Raw genomic sequence first — 26,564 nt, 5'->3', positions numbered from 1 at the left:
TCTCCTTTTGAAAAACTTGTGAAACTTTTGAAAACTAAATACACAAACACTGATCCTTGTGTGTTAAGATTGAAAACGTTTGATAATGTAAAATCGATTCCACATTTTAAAATGTAACAATTTTGATTCTGACCACCATACTTGCTATTGGGTGATACACACGGACAACGAATACAATATCAAACAAAATGCTTACTCTTTTGTATGTTTTATTAGAAATGGAAAGTAAAATTACAATGTACCTTACATTCAGCGTAAACTGAAAGAGAATTCGCTTTATATTATCCACTTACACAATTCAGTAGTTAAATGTCGTTCTAATGTCATGTTACATGCACAATACATAGGCAGATCCAGGGGGCGGATCCCCCCTTTTGTGGGAAAAATTTGGTTGATTATATTGGGAATCCCTGAAGTATGACTGGAGCGGGCCTCCCTTATCAAAAATTCTGGATCAGTCACTGCAATACCTAAATAATGAGTGTCTTTTAATAAGTCCTATTGTAATGTTTTGTATTGATGGTTGATATTTGATAGTCTCTTATTTATTTTCTTGAACCAATACGACTTAGAGCTTGACACATGTATAGACAATTGTCACTGATATGTCGAAAAAAATTGCTGTGCACTATAGCTGTTTTGCTTTGTTTAGATTATTTTTCACTGACGTATACCCTACATCTCAAAAAGTAATTATACATTTTACATGATTACTTAATTGTAATAAAATATAGTTTGTATTTTATTTCTGACTCTAGTTTAATACAGACAAACAGCCTGTAAATTTACAGCTTTGCAAAGTCAGTACTTAACAACAATAACTTTGTACAAACATAAGAAAACCTAAACATGTATATTTAAAATGACTACGAAAAAAATGACCTAAAGGGCAAACTAGTATTGTTTCTGCATAAGCGACAATTTCAGCATATTCTAAATTTTCGACTTTTAATAAATCAAAAAATTGAATTCAAACGGTGGAATATCGGACAATCATCCAAGGGAGTTTGTTTATGCCATGTCATTTCGCTGAAATTAATAAAAAAAAAATGAAGTTTTTCGAATAATTCTTGAAAATGAAATATCAAGTAAATTTCAGGAACATTATATTATGAAATACATTATCTGAATTGATTGAGTTTAAATGGAAAAAATAAATCAAAAGTTTCAATCAAACATAAAAAGAACCTTAATTAGTAAAACCAGTCGAAAGAATAAAAATAATCACATGCTATTCTTTATCTAAATGATGCATTCATGTTTCAAAATTAAAATATTTCACAAAAATATTTACCTATGTTTGTTTCTTACAATTTTGCAATTAACGCTTTCGAAAAACATCTACCTTAAAATCAAACAACCCCAAGTTTTTGCGTGTTAGTGTACAAAAGTCAACCAAATTTTGAAAAAGGTCTTTTGTAGGTGAAACGATTTCATTATAAAGAAAAAGGGCTTAAATTGAGTTATTCAATATATTAACAAATGCATCGTTAAAAACGAATCGTGTTAAACTGTCAATTTTAGATATACCAGATAATAAAATCTCATAACGTATTGAACTTTTCACATAAGTACAATATAAAAATGATATTCCAAACAATCCAATTGTTCCCGAAAATATAGTCAGTTAACATTGTACAGTGGGAAAACAACAATGTTAAAAAAATAACTTTTTCGATCAATATACATGTAGAAAAACAATCAGGTAAATATTGGTACGCTAGTGTCACATTTGATGGATAATATGATTCTTCCTCATTATAACATTTTACAATTCAACAAGTACAAACATTTGAAAATAAACCACATTATAATCCACAACGATCGACACAAAAAATCCATCATTTCTCATCAGTTATGATTTTGATAGTTTTAGTGCCATGGTGTTCTTCTGGGCGGTGGCTTCAACTGTCCAGGTTTAGTCTGATCTGAGTTTTCTACTATATCCGGAAGTGGATATCTCGTATCATCGCTAGACAACGCCGATTCATCAGCCGATATTCCAGAATCTGAAATATCATGAAAATCCTCGTTTACACATACATTCACGATAATCATTTTAAATAATCGGGTAGGTGGAATGGAATTTCTTTTTTCTTAGGACCAGGAAAACTTCTGGGCGTGACAACTTTAAATTTGCCTTTGTCTATGACTTCCTGTACACGAAACATCATAGCGTCATCGTTTCCCGCTACTTTTCCCGTGGGAGATTCGTCAGCAGATATTCCGGAATCTGAAATATTGTAAAATAGCTGGTGACGACTTCCGTTATAGATTTTTGTGAAAAAAAAAAGTAACAGAAAACACGAGATTATGACTAAATACACAAGACATGTATTTCTTTAATAAGATTTTGGCTACAAAAAGAGAGGCAAAAAGTAAAATCACAAAAATTCAGAGGAATATCAAATCGGAAAGTCCCTTATCACACGAAAATTTCAAATGACAAAACACATAAAAAAACGAATGGACAAGACCTGTCAGATTCCTGACTTGGAACAGGGATTTTCAAATTTAGAAAGTTATGGATTAAAACCTGGTTTTATAGCTCTAAACCTCTCACTTTGTACAATAGTCTCGTCAAAAGATACCAAAATAAAAACAAACTGACAATAATAACGTCATGGTAAAAAAGGAAACGATCAAAACAAAAAATAACAGTATAAAAAAACAATATAGAAAACTTAAAGAGTATTCAACATGAATCCAAACCAGAACTGGGATTTTGCTCTAGTGATCAGGACGATTAGGTTGATCCAATTTCACATGTCACACTGGTCTTGTTACTTATAAACCGGTGATAAATCTTACTCGGCAGTTGACATTCGGAGATTGGAACATACCACTAGTAAACGAGTTTTAGTAATAAACGATTATTTAGATCTGAACATCATATAAAAAGTCTGAACAATAAATCATTAACATGATTAAGCCATTATCAGTCCTTCCTTCGGTCAATTAACATATTTTTTAATTGTGGTTATCAGTAATAGTTATCCCACAAGGAAGCGGTGAGTCAGTGTAAGATCACCCCGATGGCCGGAGACCAGAGGGTGATCCAACTCTTGAAACAACAAGTCCGAATTGGATAACTATTTTACATCCCAGCTGTTTTAGATTAGATGAAAAACCATTTACAATTGATAAAATTTAGTTTAGAACGCCACACAACCATTATAATATACTTCATATATTACTATATAATGTATACCTTTAATGATCCCCGAACACGATGATTGAATATGAAATAATGTCAACTCGCCCTGTTGGCAAATCGGCTCTGACTAGATCGCCACTTTATAAAAAATCGCCCCACTCTTGTTTACCGACTCGCCCCACTTTTGAAAAAGTGTAAAATAGAAATGAATAATCAGTCTGACAACTCACTTAATTACGAAAAGGGATAAAACCCCACTGAATAAAGGTCGGCCAACTCGCCCCACTTATAAAAGTATTTTTCTTCCTTTAAGTATGTTAAATAACTGATAGTTGGTCTCCAGTCGTCCAGGTGTAGTGGTATGTGTCGTGTGTTGATATGCTAAAGGTTGAGTTTAACCGGTTCGCTCATAATAAACCAATCCATCTATTGATAGGTGTTTTAGAATAAACTCATCAATGAAGTGTCCAGTCATTTGTTTTGTAAATTCCTTTGATGACACTGATAGGTGATTAGAAATCAGCAATGGTTATAACAAAAATCATCCTTATCACGCACATCTTGAAATAGATTGTCTTTATGCAAATAGAAATGTAAGCTCCGCCCGATCAGTTGGAAAAAAACATTGGTAATAAATATGTTGTTGGTCTCTACAGGTAGTAGCAACTACTGATCAGTCTGGACATAAACTGAACAAATCTTAATTGACTGCAAGCAAATTGAGTGATATATACTAAATTTTCCGCAGTAGATAAATGGAAAAATTGTATCATAAACTGAAAATGACTTAGTATACTATTGTCATGTCGTTTGAGAGCGGTTTACATAAAAATGACTGTTTCAAACTAAAATGGGTTTTAAGGTGATCGTCGTCATCTGTGAAACAGATATTTGATCACGTATACGAACTCCTGACGGCGTCTGTAAAATTTTCGATTGCTATTGGTTCAAAATTGAGTGTTGATTCGGAAGTCATGTCAAAAATTTACGCAGGAGACTGTTAACCTTTCGACGAACCCGCTTTTTGTTTGTTTTTGGTTTTCATGCAATTCCTTGTTGTTGGATGTGTGGTTTACTTTGGTTTCTATTTTAGCAAGTGTTTTATGAGCCTGAAACATCGGTAAAACAAACCTGCTGCTTCTTTATTTAACACTGACACAATAAACGGATACTCTACTCATTGCAAGGTTATCAAGGTTTTATTACCCGATTTTAATGAAATACATATGTAATGTATAAGGGTATTACTTTAAAACAAAAAATCAATATCATAGGTCTAAAAATAATTATTTCCTTTATTGAATAAAGCAATATATCACGATTCGCAGATGTTAAAGTGTAACATTTAATAGTGAAATTAGATATTATTCATACAAAGTTTAAACTGTAAGGATATTTTTCCAATCATCCTTCATATATTAAGTTAAGAAACATTAAGGGGTCTATCATTTTTTAACTTTGAGACGAGGGCGAAGCTTTTTTCCTGATAATCCTATATTTATTGAGAAAAATATTGTGCTCAAGCAGATGACAAAAATTATTCTGAATCCACATTTTCCTTATACCTTACATTGTTTAAATCGCGAGAAAAATGTTCCGACTCAGAAAAAATCATAACCCCATCTCGAATTACATTATAGTTTATATTTGCTTTAAGTCGACCTAATGAGGCAATATACAAATAATGCGATGTTGTATAATTACCAATAGGTCAAATAAAGTGAATGTAAGCAATTATATGCAGCCGTACAAACTTTTATATTTAGTAAAATCAATACCGTTGAGTGGGCTATAAAAGAAAAATGGTCAAATCATATCTAGGATATTCTTTTTCGAAAAGTAAAAAATAAAATGTACTGATTCAACAGCCTGTAATTATTCGAAACCCTACGAAGATACTTGTTGCATTACCTTCCGACACCTTTTTATCCATTCTATATGTATTTTCACGCCTTGGTGCAGCTGAAACAAGTCTAGGCTTATGGTCAATAGCTGGTAAATGTGATATTTCAGCATCCATAAAATTCTCACCATTTGAATCTAAAATAATTGATAATCCAGTGAATAAAAATAAACAAGACTCGATATATATTTCGACAAAAATAACAAATTAAAATTAAAAACTTATGTAAAATTACACTAAATAAATTATTTTGATGAATAAGCCCAGACGATATTTTATGGAGTCTGTATGAATTTAAAAAGGAGCACACAATCACTAGGGAAAAGAACAACAAGCCAATTTACATCAAGCAGATATCAGGAAAATAATAATCCAAATCATATTTTCAAAACACTTTTTTCTTTCACAATTATTAAGTGTAAAATAATGACAAGCATACACTTTTTTCAATGTATTTTCAGAGAATGGACTGAAAAAAAGCCAAAATCTACCATTTTCTTGTGATTTCTTTTCAGTTTCCGAGATTAAATAGAAAACCAAACCAACACATATGGAGTGTTTGTGCTTTTATTACTTTGAAGCTGGACAAAGAGGACATTAAGTGTTACTCTTGGCAGTATATGCTGTCGTCTTTCTGTCCGTCTCATTTTCGTTTACTCACTAATTTAAGTTTTCCTCGTCCAAATTTTCATAAACTCTTAACACAATTTTGAGAACAACAACTCGTAGACAGTTTGAAATTGGGCACTTACCGTTCTAGAGTTATAACCCTATATAACTTTAAAAACTGCATTTTTTGTTTGTTTCCACACTTTAACTCTAACTTATAAGTTTGTTCATGTTTTGTAAGCTGGCTTGAGCTGGGGAATTTTGGAAAATAAATTTTTTGAAAATAAAGGTATCTGACTTGACATTTTTTTTTATATACAAAGACTATTATTGTTTTGTAATTTAAGAGTTTCTTTTTTTCTTTTAGGTAGACCTATTGATGTTGCTAAATTTTTAACATTTGTCTTATACCTTTTTGACATTATAGGAATTATATCAAGCCTTTACTTATAAGGAACAAACCTGAGGTAACGTCATGATCTGTAGTGGCGAAATCTCTTGAAGTAAAGCTATCATTAAATCTTCCAATTGTAGTGGATGACTTTGCAGGTTCAACCTTCGAATGTTTCATCTTACTCAATGTTTTCAAAGAAAGCGTGCGTGTTTGTAAAGATGATGGAAGTGAAAAGGGAGATTTCCAAGATGATTTCTTCTTACTATACTTCTTTTTCCTCCTGACAGGTTGTTCCATGTTTTTATGTCTTAATTTTGTCTGTAGCATTGACCTTGCATTTTCTTTTAATTTCCCCGTCGCAGGACGTGTTCCATACACATTTGCCGCCTTTTTAAGTGCACTTGGAGTTGGTAAAGTTTTAGATCTTGTCAGTGGTCTCATATATGGCGGTAATGGCGGTTTTCGTTTATATCTGAGTGGCGATGGGATCCGTTCCTTTGATTCGCTGATAGTGTTTAACATCCGTGTATTGCTACGTTGCATCATTAATTTAATCGTAGCAACAGATGCCCGTCGGGAAGGATTATTTGGCTTTGAGGGAGGTTTTTCAAAAAACTTGCTCTTTTGGAATGGTTTTATGATAGGCTTTGATCTACTGACATCGTTATGCGACACAGATCTATCAAATAGCGATTTACTACTTGGGTGTTTTTGAAAGTGTCCTATTGAGGTTTTTGATCTATTCAGATGCTCCTGAGAGTAACTTTTCTTCATTTCAAGCATTCTTGTCGGTGGTCTGGACAAATTGTATACAGAACTTGCTCTGGACAACGGTCGACGAGGTGGAGGATGTGTATTCGCAGTAGACATGGTATCATCATACTTGATTCCGTAATTATGAATAGTGAACTCTCCTAAGTCTGGTAACTCTGCATTGCGAGATTTAAAACTGGTACTACCTGATTTCACAGAAGCCGGTTTACTTCTCATTGCACGGTTAGCAGTTCTCCATGGCCACGGCAGATATTGAGGTTCTGTTGGAAACTCTTTTGTTGGAGTGTTATTCATGTTGTTTAACAATCTTTGTTGAAAAGTCTTGTTATTCGTAGTAACTGATGATATGTGGTCTGCACTGCTGTATTCAGGACTTTCAAAATCTAAATTGAAAAATTTTAAGATGGTTAATGAAAATAAGTCAGATCTGATGTTTTAAATTTTCAATAACTTCTTAGAAAGAAAATCTAACCGCAAAAAAATAGTTTGAGCTTTGAATGCGTTGGAAACTTTGTAAGCAAAACAAAAAGCCACAACATAAGCCCGACTATAGGCGATTTTCAAATAATTATATTTACTCAGAATTATATGTAATCAACTTAACGTGAATCCATGAAACTATAAGGACAATATTAAAACAATGGGAGTTTATTAACATTTGTTCTTACTATCCATTTTAAAAACGGCTTGCCGTGATTGATATATTTCGAACCAAACGATAATTTTTCATAACCAAATATTTACCGAATTAAGATAAGATTTCCAGGACACTTCACATATTAAATGTAATATACCCAGGCACGTGTATCTAGGAATATAAATTTGTCCACCGAATAATTTGGTAAAAATAAGTAAGGAATTTAAAAGCAAGATTTTCTTTAAATTATATATTATTGGTCTTCATATATAAAACGATAATTGTGTTTTATAATAACCTTTCTGTGTAGCTAAACTTCTGTTGGAACCATGGAATTGTTTCAGAGGTCCACCAAAGCTTCCAGGATTTATATCTGACATTTGTTCATGTGATGTGTAAGAACGCTCAGTTTGGATTTCAACGTTTGCAACTAAATTTAAAATAAAACACAACAATCAAAATAATCAAATAATTTTAAAAGTCTGAAGTGCAATGGCATCTTTACAGTATAAAAATATGAGTGGTAAACAATATAGATAAAAGAATACCACACATACAAGTCTTTCCTAAAATGTATGTTCAAAATAGCATTCGGGTACTTAAATATAAATACCATAAGGAAAAGAATACACAACGCATTAAACATTCAAACAATAATTATCCGTGTGATATACATATATAATACTGCCTTCATTCTAGAAAATGTTGACTGTTGTCCCAGTTCTGGCATGTAACTCGAATAAAACATGACACAAAGTTTCTATTCTAAACTTGTATGAGAGTCATATTTAATAAAAAAAAAATCCATGTTGGAAATGCAATGAAAATTGTTTTGTTGCTAATGGTTAAAAACTAGTAAATTTATAAAAACAAATATACCTTATATATTGCATCGTTGTGTGATACAACGTTTTTACATGTTCTCTAATAAAGATGGATATTTGAGTTGTATGTTGTTGAGGTTTTCCAATTTCTTTACTACATTTACTTACTAGGTAAAAAAAACATGTGTCTGATCCATTTGACATTTTTAACAATAGAATATATGCAAGGTATGTATTACAGGTATAGCCGCTTGTCCGGACACCTCTATTAGGTATTTATTATGATATTTTTACTATAAACTCACTAAAAATGCGTTAACATGACACAAGTGCTAGATTAAGTAATGTGATATCAGTAAATGCTGCATATCAGTAAAGCTAGGTAAATTTTTAAATGTATTTTTTTTTTTTGCGAATTCTCAACAGTCACAATTGTCGCAATTATGAAAAATCGCATACATTTCTGAAGTTACGGTACCTGTTGGCATACTATATCGTTTAGATTTTGGAGTAAGTTTTAACTTTAACGGCATTGGATATCCATTCTGTGGGAAATCTGGTACAAGTGAGGCTTCATTCAATGGGTGTTCATCATCAAATTCTGAAATACAGATAAATAAATAAATTCGAAAAAAGAAATGTTATTCTTTTCATATTTAATCTCAATAACAATAATCGGAGAAAATTAATATTTAATCAATTATATTCTTTGAATGTTCTCTGCTTAAATTTAAAAAATGTTCATCATTGACTTTGCTTTTGCGCCAATTGGCATTTCATTTGCGCCAAAAAAATCATTCATTTGCGCCACAAACAATATTTCATTTGCGCCAAAAACTAAATCTTTCCTTTGTGCCAATATTACAGGTAAGTACAGGTAAATACAGGTAAATACATGAAGATACAGGTAATAATAGTATACTAGTAAAACATAATGTTTTCAAAAAGTCTTTTAATAATAAAGAAAGTTTTAAACATATTCCTCAGAAATCAGTTATCATAAAATCATACAAGTTATGCTAAAACCTCGATAAAACCATACAATTTATTACTTTCCGAACTCTGACTCTTAGTTGTTGAGATTCTACTTTCTGCTGGTTTACTCCATGGTTGTGCTCGTTTAAAGTTTTTATAATTGTTTTGCTGTCCGCATCAGTCGTAATCCTGGCTTTACAGGTTTTTTTGGTACACCTGAAGGATTTGTCTCCATTTTTTAAAACATTTGATAACCTATTATATATGTTGTCATCAAATATCACAGAATTATTGACTATGTCCATCTTAACACCTCACACTGGACTGGTCATGTGGACACTATGTATATAATTATAACCTTAGTGACTCTCAGTTTTGTATTAGAAATGAGTATGAACTCACACATATATCCAGGGGGAGTTATGTACAAACAAAAAAACAAAATAAAGCGTATATAATATTTAACTTTTCCGTTATATTACCTGTCATACCTGTAAAATGGCACAAATGAAGGTTTTTTTTTTGGCGCAAATGATATATAACCTTGTGGCGCAAATGAAAGGTTTGATTTTTAAAAAATTGGCGCAAATGAAATGCGCCCCTTTTTAACTAGATATTTAAATCTTGTTTATCAATTATAAACTGGAATTTAAAAAAAAGTATGTATTCTTTTTTCTGCACTCAGCAATTAGAATAATTATATTTTAGCTAGAATTTGCCTTTGAATGTTAAACTGTTATTATTGGTTTCCCAAGGTATAATTATGCTATAAGCAAAAAGGATTCCACCTATTAATCGACTCGATGTAGCTATATTTATGCCGTTAAAAATGATGAATAATGATTTATTTTATTATAGTGTCACATATTTGATCAGACATATATATATACACAATTGCATAAACAACACAAAATAAAATGACCAAATATCCAGCCTTATGTAGACTTATGAGACACTTATATACATACATTTCTAAAATCAAAAAGTTAAAAGAATTCACTAAACAAGTCATTTTAAAAACATGTTTAAGGTGGTTTATATATAAACAACATTAATTTAAAAAAGCTGTTTCAGTAAAATTTTTTATAATATTTTTTTTTTCATTAAAGTTGTAAAAAAAATAAACTCTGGGGGGAAAAACATAGTTACCCTCCCACACACATCGTGCCTAAAATGTAATATGTACCTTCCATGGCCATTTTCTTTTCAAAAACTTTAAGATTTCTTTGTTCTAGAGCTTTGATTTTGTCTCGTTTCTTCTTCTTTTTACAGCAGTAATATATTAGAAGCGCCAGAAGAAGAAGAAATAGCAATCCAAATATTACTCCCAGTACAATGGCTAGAACGTTCACGGAATCTTCCGTAAATGCTACAAGTAAAGATTTATGTACGATTCTTAATTCCATATTTATCAAAATATGTCCATTTTGAACATTATACATGATAATTTTACCTGATGAGTTACACAAATTATTAAAAGAATGAATATTTGACTGCCTTTGTCGTATTCCCATAGAAGCTCTCAAATATCTTATGTATTAGGCTTTTTATATCTTTAGTCTTTTGAGAGTCAATTTAGTAGAAAAAATGTCCGTTCACTGCATACACAGGCAAATTTCACTCACATCAATTTCACGTGAATTCAAATTCATGTGAATCTCACGTGAAATTCATGTGAATCTCACGTGAAATTCACATCAAACGAGCTTATACTTGAAACTCACGTGAAATCATTTTTTTGTGTTTCATGTGAATCTCATGTGAAACTCATGTAAATTTCACATGAAAATCATGTAAAAAATTTTCATGTAAAATTCACATGAATTTTTAAAATAGAGTATTTCAAATAACATCTAAATTTTCAAATTTAAATAAAATCATGAAAAGTATCAAATTTTTGTTGTTGTAAATTTCACGTGAAATTCATAACATATATATCTCTTTTATTCACACCATAAAATGTATTTTAAAAGAATAAAAGAATTAGTCAGTACCCACCCTCCCTCTTCGTTAAATTCAAGAAGAAAAACAAATTAGAAGCAGCAATTGGTATGTATACAGAACCCTGGCTACAAAAGTATATACTTACGACAGGTAACTAAAAGAAAGAAGAAAATAAAACAACATTATTTTGTTGAATTGATTCAGAAAGCAAAAATTAACAGCTAATTTTATAAAACGTAAAACGAGGATAGATGAAACCTTGACGTTAAATCTGTTTAAGTGTTTTAAAAATTTGCACATTATTCGAGACCTTTCTTTTTTATTTATAAATTATGATCATTCGAGTTGTAAAAGGTATATACAAAATCTGTAATCAAACAAGATATACAATCTGTTGTGTGTTCATTGGATAGGATAAAACAAAGTAACCAATTTGTGGTATACTCCATGTACTAGTAAAATAACTTTGGGTCTAAAACTTGATCAGATTGCAAACAGAATATTCGTGTTTCTTAAAGAGATATTGAATATAATTGATATTTCCAAGCCTTTTATAGCTGACCATGCGGTAGTTTAACTCATTGTTGTCGAAGGCACTTCTTAGACCTACAGTTGTTAAGTTATGTGTTATTTAGTATGGTCTCTGTTGGCGAGTTGTTTCTTTGGCAATCATACAAATACTCTTTTTTTATACTGACAAAACTGAAAATACAGTTTCAAATCTCATCATTAGTTAAGTTAAAAAAAAATAACATTTGCAGTTAAATTTTTTTATTCAAATGCATGCACAGATTCAACATGAATTTTAAATTCGCAAGGAGGAAAAATTTGGAAAATATATTTGAAATGAGAAACAATCTGGAAAAGAGTTGTTTGCTTTTCTTCGCAGCTTAATGCAGTTCATACGTAATAATCATATTTACCACTAGCTTTCAGAATATAAAGTTGTCCGGAAGTAGTAGTTGTTGACAGTTGATTTGCAGTGCATCGCTTCTTACTGGTGCTTACAAAAATATGAGTTCCGTTTGAAGTCGCAGCCTGCAAATAATAAATCTTTCTTTATACCCATATTTATGTGGTGAAAGTTTCATTTTTTTTTTATAACAAAATTAGGTCAAAATCTCACAAAACACCTGGAAATGTTATCATGTAACAGAAAACAGAGTTAAAAAATGTACAAATACGGTGAATTAAAATTAGCGCCCCTTTTTCAAAAGGAAACTAAGGGTGATTTTCGAGAACTATATATTAACGTTTTTCATAATTATATTTACATATACTGTGGATTCATTTATTTTCGTGAGTACCAATTTTCGTGGATTATGGAAAACAATGTATATTCGTTGATACTTAATTTTGTGGTTTTGCTGAAATCTGCAAATAAAAAAATAGAAAATTAATCATTTGATGAACATTTAATTTCGTGGTTTAACTGTACCCACGAAATCCACGAACATTGGTGTCCAACGAATAATAATGAATCCACAGTAAACAAAAGCACTTAATGCTTAACACCGTACCCGGATATGTTGCTTTTATAAATAAAAATACAATGAATACAATGTTTTCGATCCAGTGACATTGCAAGGTCATCTGATGCCTCCACTCTTCTATATTTAACTGCAATACAATATGTATAGTTGCATGCATATGTACAATTAAAACTGTCATAATTAAAATTTTGTAACTACGCCAGACGCATAAACGGGGTTCAACTTACTATACAAAGGAACTGAAATGTTGTTAGATCATTTGGTGTTGTACTGTCCATATTGTATAGGCCTGAATAGTATGTCCCACCTCCAGTACTTGAATCGTAAATTACAGACAAACATCCAAGCTTTCCATCGCCTGTAAGAAAACAAACCATTATTGAAATACAGATTCGGATTTTTAGTAAACTCGTTTAGGCAGGTCTGCTACTTTTACTATTGATTCTGCATGTTTGATAATCTTGGTTGATTCTGAGATAAGTTAGGTTAAAAACGCATGCTAAAAATTCAAAATGATAAAAATTAAAGATATTTCTGCTTATTATGGATAAAGATAAATCTTGGACATCGTTAAGTAACAATTTTAACTCAAAGTATAGTTCATAATTATGAGGTTTTTTTTTCTGAATCAGATGCTCAATTGTTTTTAAACACATTAAGGTATGGGGAAAATCAGATTTCAGAATACTTTCATAATATGTTGTCTGCTCTATGGTCGGGTGGTTGTCGCTTTGACACATTCACCATTTCCTTTCTCAATTTTATTGATTTTCATTTGCTTGAACAGAATACTTTTTTTTTAATCAATATTGGGATCAAAATTTTTTTTAGAAAGAAAACAATACCCCCCTTTTTTGGCCCTTGAAGTTCCCTAACATAACAATAAAGTTCTTACTGGTGTACATTCCAGAACCTGCACATGTCGCCTTGTTGAACTGAATAGACTGTCTATTATCACCGCCACATACGGTTAGATTATCATTCTGACAGTCTGTCATACTACCTGATGTCCCGTAGTAGTATGTGAAATCCCCCAGTATATGTGTCATGCAGTTTGTCGTTGCTGAGGATGCTTCCCCTAAAATAGTATCAGTTACAGTCGATTGCATTGAGTGTGTAGGCAAAAGTAATATATATTTGGTTAGCTAGCTTGCTAGTTGAACCGAGAAGTCGATATTAGATAAGGTATACTTCCCTCCTTTCGAAGAAGTCTGGTCCTACAGACAGATAGATTGTTATCTGTCGGACTAGTCTACTCTTAAAGGAGGATATACCTAATAACGACTTCACGGTTCAGAAGAAATAACAAAAATATTTTCGGTGTTTTGATAATGTGTATTTCTACATTTCTATTATTCATAATATACAAATTGTATTGTTAAGAAACGTACCATGTAGTAAGTATGGCACTGTCATGACTAAATGTTAAACAATTCAAATAGAAAAGCTTACTGATTCTAAACACGAATTGAAACACACATACTAGTATTACAGACTGCAACTAACGACAACAATTATGATAACACTACATATAACTATTTTTTTTTATTACAACCCGTGTAATATCCAAATATAACACATACCACTTTTAACCATGCTGTTAAATTCTGCTGAAGATGGAAGTGAAGACCCACTGCATAACTGACTGTCTGTTGGAGATGAAGTGGTCTCCCAAAAACTAATACGTTCATTTCCGAAAACATGATTGTCATCTAAAACGAATGATCATAGTTTATTTCAAATAAGAACAAGATACTGCTTTGCAAAGTTGCAATGTAACAACTCGGCTTTTGATTGTGAATCTTGAAATGTTAACTTCAGAATTATAAATTGGGAGATAACTGTATTGTTTTGTAAGCTTTGCCTTCGTAAATTTAACGTAGATTTTACTGTCGCATACTGAGTTTATCTAGCGACGAATATTTGCGACATTAATATCGTCCTACGAAGGCCACTTTTTAAACACAATACAGTTATCTCCATTCTAATATATATATATATATAGCATATTAAAACAAAACATTTAACAAGTATTTTGGAGTAACATGACACAAATGAAAAATCCGCGAAACTTATAACAGGAATACTTCTGCTTCTTGGGGGCATTATCATCATGTTTTACTCCATTGCAAAGGTCTATTCCTAACATTGTTGATGACAAAATAAAGTATTTGAAGTACAAAAAAATACAGGCATGCGTATAATGTGTATTATTACATGTACCTACGGTAAACATACTGTTGGTATTATGAAATAGGATAGGAATTTCGGATAAATAAAATCCATTTTTTTCGTCAGGCAAAAATAAGAACAAATGTAAACTTAAACGCAATATTTATTTACATGTAATATGTGAACCCCGGCGTTCTGGATCTCACATCGGTGTATGATATCGTGTTGTCTACATATACAACATGTATTTATGTACAACACTTACCTGATTGCATATAGAAGTAGTAGTTGTTAGAATTCACGTAAGTAAACTGATAACAAATGTAGGCATTCCCTGGATTACCACCAAAGACTGTGAAAGTGCTCACTGACCTGTGAAGTAGAGATGATATTAATACTAGTAGAAAAAAAGGGAGGAAAAAAAGTAGCACAGACAGGAGTAAGTTCGTAAGGGGCCACGTCTGGCACCGAATATTCAAAGTGTAATTATTGCAAGATACAAACATGTATGAAATTGATGAACACTCGCTAGAAAGTGACATATGACTATTTGTGTACAGTTGTTTCTCATAAATAAAATTTAGAATGGAAATGGGGAATAGATAGATATTTGTATCCCATATAGGACACACATTAAGATGTTAGTGAAACTTGACTAAATTGTGACGTCTGCATTTTAACCAAATAAAGACATTGGAAACAAAATGTACAAGTTTAGAAAAATTTCAAGTCAGATAACGCATTTTTTTTTTTTTTTTACAAATTTAAGAAACATAATTGTTTAAATCTGTTTGTTGGCGCATGCACACTGTGATTTCGGTCCTAAAATCAATGTTATTTCGACGGTTTTTATTGATTTCTCATGGAAATAAATGTGTTTGTTGCAATGGCATGAAAAGAAAGCTAACACGTTCATGTTAGAATAAAAAGACCAATGTTCTATCCAGATAAGTCTTTATTTATAGTGATATGTATGGCAAGCCGTTTTACTATTTATTCGAATTTCAAGATATCTCCTATAACATATAAGATATCTATTATATAAGATATCTTATATAATCTTATATAATATATAAGATATCTTATATAATATATAAGATATCTTATATAATATATAAGATATCTCCTTTCATATATAAGATATCTTTACTATTTTACTATTTATTCGATTTCAAGATATCGCCTATAACATATCAGATATCTTATATAATATATAAGATATCTTATATAATCTTATATAATATATAAGATATCTTATATAATCTTATATAATATATAAGATATCTTATATAATATATAAGATATCTCCTTTCATATATAAGATATCTTATATAATTTCATTTTAATAAGATATCTCATATATTATATAAGATATCTCCTAAAGTTTATAAGATATATCCTAAAGTTTATAAGATATCTTATAAAGTATATGAGATATCTTATAAACAACTTTTATAGAAGATATCTAAAATAATTTATAAGATATCTCATATAGTTTATGAGATATCTTGTAAAGACAATTATATAAGATATCTAATAAACTATATTAGATATCTTATAAACTATATAAGATATCTTATAAACTAAATAAGATATCTTATATAATTTCATTAATGAGATATATAATATATTATATAAGATATCTTATATACTTTATAAGATATCTTCTAAAGTTTATACGATATCTTCTAAAGTTTATAAAATATCTTATAAAGTATATGAGATATCTTATAAAGTATATGAGATATCTTATAAACAATTTTATATAAGATATCTTATATTGTTCATAAGATATCTCATATAGTTTATAAGATATCTTATATAGTTTATGAGATATCTTAAAAAGACAATTATGTAAGATATCTGATAAATTAAATGAGATATCTTATAAACTATATGAGATATCTTATAAACTATATGAGATATCTTATAAACTATATAAGATATCTTATAAACTATATTAGATATATTATAAACTTTATAAGATATCTTATAAACTATATAAGATATCTTATAAAGTTTATGAGATATCATGAAGTAAGAATAAATAGCAAAACGGCTTGCCATAGATATTGGTCAATATTTCTGCATTTATAATTTTTGCTAAAAATGAGGGCAGTATTAGGGCCTAATCGAACTTATTCCCTTAATGTTAACTCGAGGCGGCCGGAGAAGTGACAAAACTTTACTTTAATTAATTGAGCACAGGGCTTATAAAATATATGCGAATGTATTTCTATTTGTCGATGTCTAGAAGCGGACCCAGACACCGACTCCCTTGAATCTGCCATTGGATGTCAACGAGTAAATACCTTTCAGTTGAACGGAGATTATGCAATTGTGAAACATGTTACACTGCTGAAATGCATTACAAAAACATGATACTGTCTTATAACTGACTTAAAGCCGGAATACGTTAATTAAGAGCCTGACGTAAGATTGTCTCTTATACAAACACACATTTTTTTTTTTTATTTTAAAAACATATTAAATGGTTTTTCTTTTTCAAAAGTAATATGTTGAATTCATTTTAAAATTGTCTATACTTGAAAAATGTATGTATGCCAGGTTTGTTTCAAACATAATTATTGCTGTTGTTTTCACTAAATATTATCTTATATTTAAATTAGCTCATACAAAAAAATACCTGTTACAGACACACTTATATAACTGTGTCCTGAACAAAAAAATCAATTAATGCACTTACTTGACAACAAACTTCAAACTTGACGGGTTTCTGTCACAAGTGAAGGCAACGTTGGATGTCGAGCCTCCCACTGAAGCGGACAGTGTGTCTAATGTCAAGAAAGTTGAATTGATAATGATGTTTCCATAGTTACTGCTCATCCAAGTTCCTTCCAGTGAAGACGAGAATGTACATGCAGCATTACCTAAAAGTGCAATGGTATTACAAGGCTTTGTACCTCTGTGATAGTAATGGCTTACATTAAATCAAATTTCAATTTATCCTCTTTTCGTTTTGAAGAAATTAAATGAATAAGATAATTGTCGAGCTAATCATGGCAAGTGAAATGTCGCTAATTACTAGTAGTCTTATTTATTGATTTTTATTCGAGGAAAGGTAATCATTTCGATGGGGTATATTGCAGATGACGTGGACGTGGCAAGGTACTTGTATATCCCCCACAACAAAAAGACACTAAGTACAGACCTGAGAGTACTCGAAGCTATTGACAAATGTCGACATACTATATGTACATACTAATAGCATGTAGCAATCGACGGGTGTCAATGCAAAATACTAAGATCTACATTGACCAGATTTAAAAAGTTTGTAAAAAAAATTTAATTATTCAATACAAATAACTACACGTATCAAAGATCTACCCCCACATGTTTGAATACGGAAAATATAAAGCTACAAATTAAGTACAAAGTACTGTCATTTGGGAGATTCCTGATTTTTAATAGACAGATAGATTGTTTGCATTTGTCCTAAGTCAGGAACCTGATGTTTAGTGCTTGTCGGCTATTTATGTAGTTCATGCGCGTTTTTCTTTCCTCGGTTTTTATAAAGATAAGACCGCTTTGTGTGTCTGTTTAAATGGTTGTAAAACTAGTCATTTTTGACGCCATATATAGCTTGTTGTTCGATGTAGCCAGAGCTCCGTGTTTAAGACCGTACTTTGACCTATAATCGTTTACTTTTAGAAATTGTAACTTGGATGGAGGGTTGTCTCATTGGCACTCATACCACATCTTATATATATATATATATATTTATGTTTAACGTCTGATTGAAGTCGGTATTATCCATTTTCTTCTATGATGCATTACTAGTAATTTCAACTTTGCAATCAATAATTATCATGCTCTTCCAAACCGTGAAGACATTAAATTGTCGAAATTTGCATTGACAGCATCCAATAAGAATACATGAAAATCAATGGTAATGCTATACTGTATCGCGCTAAAGTAAGCATATTGGGATATAAAGTGTATAAGGGTAATTTTGCGTGATGTAATAGTACACGAACGAATTATGTACATAGAAAGAGCGATCAAACGTTATCGGTAACGTCACATTTATTATGTTTTTTTTTGCCTTTTTTGGGACAATCAAATCTCTTCTGGTAAAACCATTCAAGTCAGAAATCAGTTAATTACATTAAAACAAGGGTGAATATGAACAATGTATCTGTAAAAAGATATTATACAACGAATTTGATGCAAAACACAACTACGAAACTCTTCTAAACCATTCTTTTTGCATCTTAGACCTCCTTTGTGATGGGATTCATGATGTTTCTCATGTTTAAGTTTTTCTATGCTCTGTTTTTTGGGGACTAGTTTGTTTTTGCGTCGTTTTTCGTTTGTTTACCCGTCAGTTTCTTTTCGACTTTCGAATGTCTCCTCCATTTCTTCTGCCTCTTTTTTTTTTTAAATGTAACGTAATCTACCTCTTTACAGAAATGGGAACAGAATATCTAATAGTCAATATATATGTTTCTGCTAAGGATAAAGGAGAAAGTAATTGAAATTCCTACCGTATGAGAATAAGTAGCCGAATATTAATATGTAAAATTCCACATTCATCACTCAATTGCATATTTACAACACATTTATGGTATCTTATAAATTATTTTCGCCATTTTATATATATTTATACATAATTTGCGTTTATTTTCACCTAGTTACACACGTATTAGTGTGACGTCTCTTTAATATAATTACAATTTTCTTTTTGTTTTAAATCATGACAGAGAGCAAAAAAAGATTTAAACCCTATTCATTAAGTGATATATCATTTCCTTTTGTCTTTTCGCTTTCGGTTGAATCCTTCTTTTGTGCAGTATATAATTACTGTTTCAAATATTGAATTAAAATATTTCACAAATGAGTACACAATCTTGACAATAAATCTGTTATTTTAACGTGACTTTTAATACTTGTATTAATTAGGATATAGATTTACATTGGAGCAATTAAGTTTTGGTCATTTTATGTTTATTTTAAATTTCTGTACTTTAGATTTGTCGTTGTATAAAGAAAACCTTCTCCCCTTTTTCGCTTGTGTACGCATGATTTTGCGTCAGCGCCATGTTTTTTTTTACAAAATACAATATTTCATTTGCGCCATAAGGTTATATTTCATTTGGGACAAAAATTTTACAAATTACATTTGAGCCATTTTACATGAAAATTTAACGAAAATATATAAATATGCATTGCTGCATCGTTATTTTTTTTTAAAGAATTCCCTCTGGATAACTCAGTAGGTTCATACTCATTTCTAATACAAAACTGAGAGCATCTTAAAAAATGTATATTAGTAGTGTCCACATGTTTGATGAAGATGTAAAGATGGACATGGTCACTTTTGAGACAAGCAGGCCGTTATTTTTCTCATTTGGATTGTTCCATTTTTTTTCATTTGTGAAGTTCGTACGGTTGCCAATAGTTGCTTTCGTCAATAGTTGTCTCACTGGCCATCAAACCACATCTCCTTATCTTAATTAAGAAGAAATCAATATTTTCTGATGACACATATCGGTTGTGTACAGGAGTACATATGAGTTGTTGCTTAAAGTCTTGTGTCAGCACCAACTTTTGGTTTTACTCTAGTGTTTATTGCATTATTTTGTGATTTAAAATCTCGTTGATTCATAACAGAACTGTTTTCTTATATTGATTTTGGAGGAATATTTTTATGCCCCACCTACGATAGTAGAGGGGCATTATGTTTTCTGGTCTGTGCGTCCGTTTGTCCGTCCGTTCGTCCGTCTGTCCCGCTTCAGGTTAAAGTTTTTGGTCAAGGTAGTTTTTGATGAAGTTGAAGTCCAATCGACTTCAAACTTGGTACACATGTTCCCTATGATATGATCTTTCTAATTTTTATGCCAAATTAGAGATTTTACCCCTGAACATAGAAAATGAAAGTGCGAGTGGGGCATTCGTGTACTGAGGACACATTTTTGTTAGTTATGCAATCAAAATAGTGTTTTAAAGTTATCATTTTAAGTGCCTTTTGAATGACACTATTTTCATACTATTTACCCTGAACAGGTGTATTATTGGCCCAAATGAAGTGTTACATTTCGGCACACACAAAAAGTGATTTGTGGCGCAAATGAAATGCCAGTATTATGTTACAGCTAGCTTTAAGGATATAATTTCATCATGATAATGTGTTTGACCGAGTTGGAGCTAACATGATTCTTACACTGCATGTGACTAATGTTAAGCATCGGTTACGTGATATACTTTTCGTGCGAGAAAGACGATATTACCCATAGCGTACTATTGTTTGTCTTTACGTTTGTCTTTACTTTTTTTGTCATGGTAGTATCAGTTTATTTTCGACTTAGACGGAAAGTTGTTTTATTGGGACTAATGCCACATCTTCTTGTATATATTGTAAGACAAGAATGCTGCAACGGCTTCAGAGTGTGCATGCAAAGTGTTATGGTGACAGTTATTTTTTTTTTAACTTCATTTGAGTTCGAGGGCTCGAATGAGAAAATAATAGAAATATATCTGTTGTAATTTATTTTAACGTCCTTAACATTACAGCAATGAAAAAGGATAAACTGTATACATTTCATCATGTGGTTCCGTTACAAATTCACTACAAATCGTAAGACGATGTTTAATGCCAAACTTGACGTCTGGCGTTAGACTTGAAATTTTGAATGGTGTCTGGCAGTGGATATCCTTCTCCATATAAAGATGAAGTTGAATCGTCTGCTGAAACACCCGAATCTGAAATATAATTAACATAAAATCAAATTTGCCATCCAAGTTTTGGATTCAAAAAGTTATATCTTTGGGGCTCTTTTTACAAAACATCTTATAAAAAAACTGATCGTTAGTTATACTGAAATGTTTATGACTTAAGAGTAATTCACTCGTACTATTTTGTTTGCAATTAGTCTTTGTTTCGGACGTCCTGATTGGATTAGACGTTATCTCCGAAAAGACACCACGCGTAGGACTAATGTAGAATATTTGTCATTAAGATGGTGCTTTGTTAAACCTTCATTCTAATGGTAAATTCCAGTTGTTTTCTGTTGTAAGACAGTGAATTGGTGAGCAGTTGTTATCATCAACATTATACATTTCAATTTTGAGTGACAGTTTATAAAGTACTTTATTGTACCTGTATTTTGAAAACTTTGGTTGCAAAACGGACTATTATTCCTCGATGGTAATGCTTAGCTCAATAGTCAGTTTTTTGGTACCGACCTGGTTTATTTCGTCCCCGATGGTATCACCAACCCACTAGTCAGCGCTTCGGTTTTGACATGAATATCAATTATATGGTCATTTTTATAATTTTCTGTTATAAAACTGAATTTTTCGAAAAACTGAGGATTTTCTTACCCCAGGAATAGATTACCTTAGCCGTATATGGCACAACTTTTTGGAATTTTGGGTCCTCAATGCTTTTCAACTTTGAACTTGTTCAGCTTTATAACTATTTTGATCTGATGAGTCTTATGTATACGAAACGCGCGTCTGGCGTAATAATCCTAGTACCATTGATAACTATAAATTTTTGAATTATTAAGAAACCAAGGTTTCGACTAACTCCTTTAAATTTTGACCTTTGATTAAATTTGCCATTATTTTGATGTTCTTTTGGTCATAAAGATATTCAAATGTATCGTTTATATCAATCCTTGGCTAAATACAGAAAAGCCCTTTTGTCTACCGATGTTCTACTCTAATAAAGACCAAGAAGATACAAAATCAAAGTAATAGACATTAATTTTAGTGAGGGTATCCGTGAGATCGGAAAGGATCGAGACTGGCCCACGGTACATCTCAATGTATAAAAAATCATAAAAATCAAAATAGCTTGCAATTACGTATTGTTGCATGGTGATTGACTTTGTGTCATTTGGTCTCTTGTGGGGAGTTGTCTCATTGGCAATCATACCACATCTTCTTTTTTATATGTATACCCTTAAAAATACTTAAGTGTTTCTCGTTTCTTGTTTTTAGGTTTTATATTGATGTTGGGTTTCTCGTTTGGGCTCCGTGTTGAAGAGCGTACTTTGACCTATAATTGTTGTTCGATGGAGAGTTGTCTCATTGACACTCATACCACATGAACACCTTTTTATATCTATAAAACTATCAATTATAATTATTACTTACTATAAATAATTCACCCAGATACATACCAGATTTCATTTCATAGTCTGTCGTTGCAAATTCTCTTGAGGCGAACTTTTTGTTTGATGGTGTCACAAAGGTTTTAGATTTGAAAGGTTCTATTTTTGGATTTTTTAATTTGTTGTAAGTCTTTATAGATGACCGAGCCGGTTTAACAGGATGAAGAAAATAAGGTGATTTCCAATTTGTCCTTTTACTCATCGGCTTCTTTCTTTCTTCTGGTCTCTCTATACCGTGTTTCATTTGCTTTTTTAATAACATAAACCTGTTTTCTGAGCTCCTACTAGCTGGACGTGGTTCAAATGAATTGTCAATATTCCTAAGAGAATTATACGAAGATACTGATACAGGCCTTTGAAGCATCTGCAGATCTTTTTGTTTAGATGTTCTATGTGTGTGTGGAATGTTTTCGTTCGATTCTCTTATTGTCTTCATCTTACGTTCATTACCTCTGTGACGTATTGACTGGTTAGAGGATTCAGAAACCTTAAGCTTAGAATTTCTAAAGTCAAAAAGCGCTTTTTCCTTGTTAGAGATTGTTTTCTTCCGTTTATATTGACGATTGTCATTTTTATATACCTCACTGTCTTGAAATTTGTTGACTTTTGGGTAATAAGAATAATTGTTCACTGAATTATTAGTTTTATTCATTTGCTCAAGTGACACACTTTTTCTCATATTTAACATTCGAGTTGAAGGTCTTGATAAATCATTCATCGAACTTGAAAGACGATGAAAAGATGAAGAGCGAGAATAATTTACAGGTGATTCATTATTTTCTTCACTGAACTCATTTAAGTCAGCAATATCGGCTAATTTATACGAAAGAGACAGATTTTTCCTGGGTTTAGATTTGAATAAATTGCCATTATTCTCTCTTGATCGTGATTTGGTATACACTTTATCGTACGATCTTGCAGATGATATTCGAGCAACCTTATTACTATGTCTATTTTCCGATGGTCGGTTGTATGTGCTCAATGATATAACATTTTCCGAACTACTTCTTTCTAGTGTAGCTTGATCTGAAAGACAAATAGTATTCATTATGTGTATTCCCTCTATATGTACTAACATGGCAACACAAGCATCCACACTACACGTTCATGTTGAAAATCTTATTTTATGTATTGTCTGTGGATATCCAAAGACCATACAAAAATATAAATTCAGACAGGTACATTGATAATGAAGATATAAAACTTACAACAACAAATGACAACCTTATATTTTGTGCACTATGACTTTTATTTTTCCATCATAAACTTTCTTTAATTTTTAGCAATTATACTATAGAAACAGTGATGCATATATTTTTTTGGTAAACACAATATTTTATGCAATGTAATTGTCTCAATCTTCCTGTTTCCGTTTTTCTGCTAAATGTTTTATTAGCAGCAAATGAGTGATGAAATTTTGTTGACAAGACTTTTAATTTGTAGATAAATGATTGATATAGAGAAAAGAACATTTGAATTGTTGAACAGAAACACAAATATTCAATTCTTAAGTTATTTGAAATTGGATTTGAGCTAGCTTTCAGTTACTTCTATCGACACTTTGTATTTTGTATTATAATTTCGTCTTTTATTTGTGCTTCGCTCTGACCTGATTTGAAAAGTGTGTTTTTACGCTGAGCAGTTTCATCACTGTCATAGTTTCAGGGAAGGGTGAACGCTGACAAATATTTCAACCCCAGCAAATATTTAATGTGTCTGTAGTCAGGAGCTTAAAACGCACGGTTTCTCGTGGTTTTCTTTCTATTTATCAACATATTTTATATGTCGTTCTATTTTTAGTAGATTTTGTTCAGTCAATGTATTAGACGTTGCAAGTTTTTGTTATTGCCGCTGAACACCATTTGTTTTTGCTCTGCATAGATTCAAAATTTAAGCATTTGACAGTTATTTTACATATTTGAATCAGAGGAACCTAAACTAAAAAGTCCAGATCACTATCATCAGATGACTGACGTCATTGTAGAAATAGAAGTAAATTATTTGCATATATATATGATATTTGAACAAACCAAGTTTTTGTTTACTGGTGTTCATTTTAAAACAAAAATCATCTATAAATCTATTTGTATCATATTAAAAGTAAATTCTTGCTGTATTTCATAAAATGCTTTCATTCGTTTTATTTGTTTAAATGATAATTCATGTAAAATTTATACCTTTAGGAACTAAACGTTTTTTGCTGTATAACTGATTCCTTGGTTTTAACAATTCTGGTCCAAGAGATATCTCTTGCAATGGATATTCATCATTCTCTGGAAAGTTAGAATATCATATTTGGTAAAATAGTATTGTTTAAATGACATGCATATCAAAATATCTGTTTCCGCAGCGATTTACCTTATACATGAGACACATTTGAAAAAAGTAAAATCACAAAAATACTGAACTTAGAGGAAAACCAATTCGGAAAGCCCATAATCACATGGCAAAATCAAATAACAAAACACATCAAAAACGAATGGACAAGAACTGTCATATTCCTAATTTGGTACAGGCATTTTCAAGTGTAGAAAATATAGATAAGACATACGAATTAAGACAAATTCTTTCAACTCGTTTCAATTTGAAAGCAATGTAATATATTTTATCAACTAGCATGTTATTGATTGATAATATTGTTAAAGTGACATTTTCAGCAATAGAGACAAAAATATATATGCCAACATTGTCCGACTATTTTCTTACATTTGACAGAGTTGAAATTCGGTTGATACATACATAGCCAAGTTCCATACCGAAGCGCATACACTCGGTAATCAATTGTTCAACGCAGGACTTAGGTAAAGTCGTGCTGACGCACAAGACATCTCTCTTTTTGCAGTTAATGCCATTCACTCGGTTTTCATTTTACCTTGATTTGTATTTATTAATAAGATTTGAATATCGGTAAATTACTGTTGCTTTAAATGTATATCAAAGTAATAAAGCTTTTGTTGTATTTGTATCGCACTCCAATTCGGTCTGTGTGTTCGCTTTGTGGTGTACATTACGTAACGTAGTAAGAAAACAACCCAGCTGCTATAAATATTGTCTTATTTTTGTACATGACGTTAGAATAACGTCAATTCTATGAAGATATAAAAGCTGATTACAAACTTTTCCGAGTTGCTATTTCATTTTTACGTAAAGGGTAATGGAATAGCCAGCCGTTTTATTTAATAAATTCCGATTTATAGACCTAACAAATGTTTTCAAAACTATTTGCTCAATGTAAACCCTGTCATACTTTCCAATTAATGTGCCATATTTTAGGAGTGTTTTGTTTATAAACGTCAGTTTGTGTTGAAATTTCAATATATCTTATTTACTAATATAATAACAGAATTACCTTTCACTTTCATTCTCTTTTTAAACACGCTGATATTATTCTTTATTGTTGATTTGAGTTTCTGCTTTTGCCTTTGTTTTTTGCAGTAGAAATATAGTTTGTATATTATAATAACCAGCAAAATTAGAAATATCAGTCCGAAGATAACTCCCAAAACAATGGCGACTATGTTAAGAGAATCAGAGGTTGTCG

At 31.2% G+C, this 26,564-nt stretch overlaps 3 protein-coding genes across 4 annotated transcripts; all 3 read right to left on the bottom strand.

The window, feature by feature from the left end:
• Nucleotides 1–192: 192 nt before the first annotated feature.
• On the bottom strand, nucleotides 193–10,636 carry LOC134707643 (uncharacterized). Of its 2 annotated transcripts, none has more exons than XM_063567594.1 (6): nucleotides 10,460–10,636; nucleotides 8,777–8,899; nucleotides 7,773–7,904; nucleotides 6,132–7,220; nucleotides 5,069–5,197; nucleotides 193–2,009 (listed from the first exon to the last, which is right to left on the bottom strand). In XM_063567594.1, the coding sequence occupies exons 1-6, from the start codon at nucleotides 10,470–10,472 to the stop codon at nucleotides 1,873–1,875; spliced, it is 1,623 nt and encodes a 540-aa protein (XP_063423664.1). In that variant the 5' UTR covers nucleotides 10,473–10,636; the 3' UTR covers nucleotides 193–1,872. The 2 variants fall into 2 exon arrangements, with proteins under 2 accessions (XP_063423664.1, XP_063423663.1); XM_063567593.1 differs by having other exon boundaries at nucleotides 1,887–2,233.
• A 1,481-nt stretch (nucleotides 10,637–12,117) lies between these two features.
• LOC134705899 (uncharacterized) lies at nucleotides 12,118–19,541 on the bottom strand. Its single transcript, XM_063564613.1, has 7 exons — nucleotides 19,391–19,541; nucleotides 17,590–17,773; nucleotides 15,148–15,254; nucleotides 14,294–14,422; nucleotides 13,606–13,788; nucleotides 12,938–13,068; nucleotides 12,118–12,255 (listed from the first exon to the last, which is right to left on the bottom strand). Exons 1-7 carry the CDS (start codon nucleotides 19,437–19,439, stop codon nucleotides 12,118–12,120), a joined length of 921 nt encoding a protein of 306 aa, XP_063420683.1. The 5' UTR covers nucleotides 19,440–19,541.
• Nucleotides 19,542–21,447: 1,906 nt separating this feature from the next.
• LOC134705269 (uncharacterized) lies at nucleotides 21,448–26,564 on the bottom strand. The gene is made up of 4 exons (XM_063564019.1): nucleotides 26,373–26,564; nucleotides 25,201–25,296; nucleotides 23,033–24,049; nucleotides 21,448–21,605 (listed from the first exon to the last, which is right to left on the bottom strand). Exons 1-4 carry the CDS (start codon nucleotides 26,383–26,385, stop codon nucleotides 21,493–21,495), a joined length of 1,239 nt encoding a protein of 412 aa, XP_063420089.1. The 5' UTR covers nucleotides 26,386–26,564; the 3' UTR covers nucleotides 21,448–21,492.

Source organism: Mytilus trossulus, chromosome 2, assembly GCF_036588685.1.
Source record: "Mytilus trossulus isolate FHL-02 chromosome 2, PNRI_Mtr1.1.1.hap1, whole genome shotgun sequence".
Lineage (NCBI taxonomy): Eukaryota > Metazoa > Mollusca > Bivalvia > Mytilida > Mytilidae > Mytilus > Mytilus trossulus.
This window is presented reverse-complemented; position numbering and strand designations above follow the sequence as displayed.

Coding starts and splice junctions, on each gene's coding strand:
- LOC134707643 (XM_063567593.1), bottom strand. Junction 7,905..8,776: donor ACGATATAGTATGCCAACAG/GTACCGTAACTT, acceptor TTTTAAATTTAG/TTGCAAACGTTGAAATCCAA. Junction 2,234..5,068: donor GGATAAAAAGGTGTCGGAAG/GTAATGCAACAA, acceptor ACAATATTTCAG/ATTCCGGAATATCTGCTGAC.
- LOC134705899 (XM_063564613.1), bottom strand. CDS start 19,439: ATGAATGTGGAATTTTACATATTAATATTCGGCTACTTATTCTCATAC. Junction 17,774..19,390: donor CGGCTACTTATTCTCATACG/GTAGGAATTTCA, acceptor TTGCACTTTTAG/GTAATGCTGCATGTACATTC. Junction 13,789..14,293: donor TAACAGCATGGTTAAAAGTG/GTATGTGTTATA, acceptor ATACTATTTTAG/GGGAAGCATCCTCAGCAACG.
- LOC134705269 (XM_063564019.1), bottom strand. Junction 24,050..25,200: donor AAAACGTTTAGTTCCTAAAG/GTATAAATTTTA, acceptor TTTGTCTTTCAG/ATCAAGCTACACTAGAAAGA. Junction 21,606..23,032: donor AGACTATGAAATGAAATCTG/GTATGTATCTGG, acceptor ATTATATTTCAG/ATTCGGGTGTTTCAGCAGAC.